Source organism: Labeo rohita, chromosome 7 (assembly GCF_022985175.1).
Source record: "Labeo rohita strain BAU-BD-2019 chromosome 7, IGBB_LRoh.1.0, whole genome shotgun sequence".
NCBI classification, from domain to species: Eukaryota; Metazoa; Chordata; class Actinopteri; order Cypriniformes; family Cyprinidae; genus Labeo; species Labeo rohita.
This window is the reverse complement of record NC_066875.1, coordinates 41,593,918-41,598,297: the sequence shown is the minus strand read 5'-3', so window position 1 is coordinate 41,598,297 and position 4,380 is coordinate 41,593,918. Positions and strand designations below refer to the sequence as shown.

The window sequence follows — 4,380 nt, the reverse complement described above, 5'->3', positions numbered from 1 at the left end:
TTATTCAACATAGTTAACAGGTGAGATGATCAGGGGTGCTGAATTTTCTCCTTTATCATTGCGACACGGACTGAAGAAAGGATAGAGTTTCTCAGTGAAAGACTGTCCAGTGAAAGAGTAGATATGAGATCTGGACTCTACATCATAGAAAGAGACCAGACCCTCCTCATAATCTACAAACATCCCCACATTTTGCAGCTTCCCACTCACAGACAGAGAGACATAGGAATCAGTACATGCCCAATATTTATTCTCATTCCACAGACCCACAGTCCAGAATCCATCCCGAGGACTCACTGTGATCGACCCCTTCCTGTTAATAGATTCTTTAGCCACTCCTAAAATCCATTTAGTCTTTCCCTTCACCTGAACCTCAAAATAAAATCTCCCTGAGGAGAATCCCTCTTTTCCTAGAACACAGGTACAGTAGTCAAACCTCTCTGGGTTGTTTAGGAGCTTTTGTTCAATGTCTTCATGTCTCACTTGTTTCCCATCATCAGACAGGATGAGATTTTGATGACGTGTATCAGGATCTAAAGTCACATCCACTGAGAGAGAGAGATCAGAGAATATGAATCACATCTTTACAATACAAAGATGTGCTTAATATTTAATATTCAATATGCATTGAAACTACTGTTTGTGAATAACTGTGAAAGTACTACTGTGTGAGAGAAGAGATGACACATTGTACCTGCATACTGCTGAATCCTCCTCAACACTGTGAAGACAAATAATGATAACAGATAATGAAGAGATCTTAACATTGCAAGAGATGTGTTTCTCTGACTGATGTCTGTGTCTTTGCTGTATAGATGACAAGAGTTGTAATTTTTGCATAAACAACCCTTTCAAGAACCCTTTCTTGCCAAGAAATATAACTAGTTTATTTAACTGGCAGTGTTTGAAGTCAAAAAGGGGTCTGACAAAACAAATCGAAAACCGGTTCCCTATACATATATACTGTTTCATAACTGAAATCACTGCCAAAAAGTAAGATTGTGCACAATAAACCTCAAAACCTTGAAAAAAAAATATCTGACTGATATGTTAACAAGGATTAGTATTTATCATTTAAGAGATAGCATTTATAGTATTTACTTACTATTATTTTGGATTATTTCAAATGGATATTGTCAGTGCTGGGCTAAAGTTCCATAAATTCCACTAATGTTTGATCATCAACTTTGATCATACACTTTTACTATTTTGATATTGGATTATTTCATTTAGAGTATAATTACATCCAGCCTTCCAGTAAAAATGTCCACCAGTTCCACTAACTAAAACTACGCCCAGTGCAGAAATAGTTAGCAGTATGTAGTAAGTATGCTTGTACACAATTCCTGAATTCAGCAGTGGAGTTTCATTTAACACTCTCCACCCCTTGTTGAAACATAATTTATGCCTACCAGTTTGACTGAGTTTCTCATCTAGAGTTTCCTGCAGTTGAGTCAGAGCTCTCCTCAGAGTCTCCACACTCACATCAGTGTTCATACTGATCTCAGGCCTGTTACTGGTGTGTGGAGGACTGCACAGGAATGGGTAAATCTACAGCAGGAGAGAGGAGAAATCCCTCAGCATGAGGAGTGTGAATGTTGTCCTGTGATGTGAGCAGACAGAGAGACACTGACCTGTAGGAGGTGGAGGTGATCATCAGTGTGTAAGAGATGATCCAGCTCAGTGCTTCTCATCTTGAGCTCAGTGATTTCCTGCTGCAGTTCTTGAATGAGCTCTTCATTCTGTTCCACTGCTGCTTTCTGCTTCTCCTCCATCATCTCCAGCAGCTCAGCCTGACATCTCTCAATGAAGCGCATCAGATCGCTGAAGAGCTCAACACTGGCTGCTTTCTCTTGCTCTGTGCTTTTCTGAAAAATATAGTTTTATTTTTATTAATCTGCTTTAGTTATAAGGCAAGTCATAATGTCACACATAAAAAACGGAACATCTTCAACTGACTTTTCTAAATTCTGCTGAGTGAATCTTCTTGATTCTGTCCAGGATCATCTGCTGCACATCCTTCTGTGTCTTCATCAGCTGAGTCTATAGACAGATAAAAATACAAAAACATTTTATTACTGGACATGGATTTTCCATCTTCTGACAAAAGATCTTGTTGGAAAATTTAAAATCAGGTTAATTAAGTAATTTTAATGTTCTTAGTGTCTCATGCCTTCTTTTCTTTACTCTCCTCCTCTAGAGGAACAGTGTTGTGAGTCTTGTGGTCTCCATCAGTGCAAAACACACAAATACACGTCTGATCATCTCTGCAGAACAGCTCCAGAGGTCTCTCGTGTTTCTGGCATATATAGTACTTTATATTTTTCACTGGGTCCATCAGTTTGTGTTTCTTTAAGTTCGGCACTCTCTGATGAGGCTCCAGGTGAGGTTCACAGTACGAGTTTTGACACACCAGACAGGACTTCAGGGCTTTCATCTTTTTGTCATCACAGATGTCACAGAGAACTTCAGAATTACTCAGACTAGACTTTTCCTGAAATAGCTGCACAACCTGTCTAAGTCCTGTGTTGATCTTGAGGTCTGGTCTTTTACTGAATGTTTCATTACAAATTGGACATTTGCACTCCTGACTGCTGTCCCAGTGCTGGTTCAAGCAGCTCTTACAGAAGTTGTGTCCACATGGAGTGGTAACTGGATCAGTGAACACATCCAGACACACTGGACACTGCAGCTCCTCAGCCAGAGGACCACTGGAGGATGACATAGCTGAAATGAAAATAAGGTTACACTTTACTTTGATAGTCCACTTTAGACATTCTACTAACTATAAGTAACTTTGCAACTACATGTCAACTAATTCTCATTAATTTGCAACTATACATGTCTACTAACTCTCAGAGCAGACTGTTAGGTTAGGTTTAGGGTTGGTAGAATAAGTTGACATATACTTGCAAAGTTTAGAAGAGTGTTAGAAGATATTAAGCAGACAGTCTACTAATACTCAAATGACTAGTTGACATGCAGTTGCAAAGGTACTTACTGTTAGTAGAATTTCTACAGTGGACTATCAAAATAAAGTGTCACCCTTAAAAGAACCATTTTGAAGAACATTTAAAAATCTAAAGAACCTTTTTCAACTATAATGAACCTTTTCTACACTTGAAAGTTTCTATGGAAACTCTTGTTGTACCATAGAAAATTGCTCCAAACAAAACCACAGAAGAAGAGTAGTGGTGTCCCTCAATAAATCTTGGCAAATCTTGGCAAATCAGAGGTCAGGAAATGTAATTATTATTATTATTATTTTTTTTTTTTTGGTTAACTTACGTGGAGGTATATCCATACTCTGGTTCCTGCTCTGTGTTTGTATTGGTGATGTAGGTAAAGATTCTGCCATCGCTCTTCTTACTTTTCAGAAAAATAGGAAAACATGCATTACACATCATGAAATTTCACATCATGAAATTTGTCCCCAACATTGCTGCCCTCAAATTTCTCAAATTATAATGAAAGTTCAACTACATATATTTTATTTTTATTATTAGTTTCATTTATATTTTAAAGCCACTTCACAAATATAAAGGTTGGATGTAACAGTAGCAACCAATTACTGTTCAATCATGAATACAGTTCTTAATCTAAATGTGTTTTGCATTTCTAAAAGTCAGAATTTGCCAGCAGAATACAAGAGATTGTTCAAATTTTCTCATCTAATTTTAGAAGTGCAGTTTACACTATGTTCTGTCTGTAGTTGTGTTAAAATCACAATAAAACAATAAACTGTACTTTACTATCAAACAAATATCACACTTTCAATACATTTCTTAGCAAACAAACTAATAGCATTTAACTTGCTTTACTTATCTTACTAATCTGGTATTTCCCAGTTTATTCAAATTAGACATGCATTCTACTGAAGCAGACGGTAACATTAGAAGCAATTTCCATAACTTACCTGTGAGTCAATATCAGCTGCGTTCAAATATGTCTCAGAATAATTCAGCAATTATTATTACAGTTTGTATTATTATTATTATTATTTAAAAAGATTGCGTTATTAAAGACTGTGTGTTAGTTGCACTTTAACTGAAGCTCTCACTGAATTTCAGTCATCTCTTCCTGCCCTATACTGTCTGGAATTCATCAGACTTTGACCTTGTATTAGGTGTGTTTGTGTTTGTACAATTTAGTTTGTTTAATTAATAACAGGCAATAATACAATCCGTATTATTTCCTGTTAGTAATTAAACAAACCAAATTCCTTTTATCGGCTTACTTCATTTAAAAATCTTTTATATTTAGGACTGCACTGTTAAAGTGAAGTCACTACTATGAGAAATTAACATTTTTGTGCATGTGTGCGTGTATTTGACAGGCTATTAACAGGTCTTAAAAAAGCAATGGAACATAAAGTTAAAT

At 36.4% G+C, this 4,380-nt stretch overlaps 1 protein-coding gene across 1 annotated transcript; it reads right to left on the bottom strand.

The window, feature by feature from the left end:
• On the bottom strand, nucleotides 1–3,955 carry LOC127168181 (E3 ubiquitin-protein ligase TRIM39-like). Its single transcript, XM_051114777.1, has 8 exons — nucleotides 3,917–3,955; nucleotides 3,289–3,369; nucleotides 2,174–2,727; nucleotides 1,960–2,043; nucleotides 1,635–1,868; nucleotides 1,413–1,551; nucleotides 695–721; nucleotides 1–548 (listed from the first exon to the last, which is right to left on the bottom strand). Exons 2-8 carry the CDS (start codon nucleotides 3,356–3,358, stop codon nucleotides 1–3), a joined length of 1,656 nt encoding a protein of 551 aa, XP_050970734.1. The 5' UTR covers nucleotides 3,359–3,369; nucleotides 3,917–3,955.
• Nucleotides 3,956–4,380: the final 425 nt, after the last annotated feature.

What these genes read in the sequence shown, in the direction of transcription:
- LOC127168181 (XM_051114777.1), bottom strand. Translation starts at nt 3,358, where the DNA reads ATGGCAGAATCTTTACCTACATCACCAATACAAACACAGAGCAGGAAC. An exon ending in AGGAGAGTAAAGAAAAGAAG is followed by an intron (nt 2,044 to 2,173) that starts GCATGAGACACT and finishes ATCTGTCTATAG; the next exon opens with ACTCAGCTGATGAAGACACA. An exon ending in TGAGAAACTCAGTCAAACTG is followed by an intron (nt 722 to 1,412) that starts GTAGGCATAAAT and finishes TTGTCTTCACAG; the next exon opens with TGTTGAGGAGGATTCAGCAG.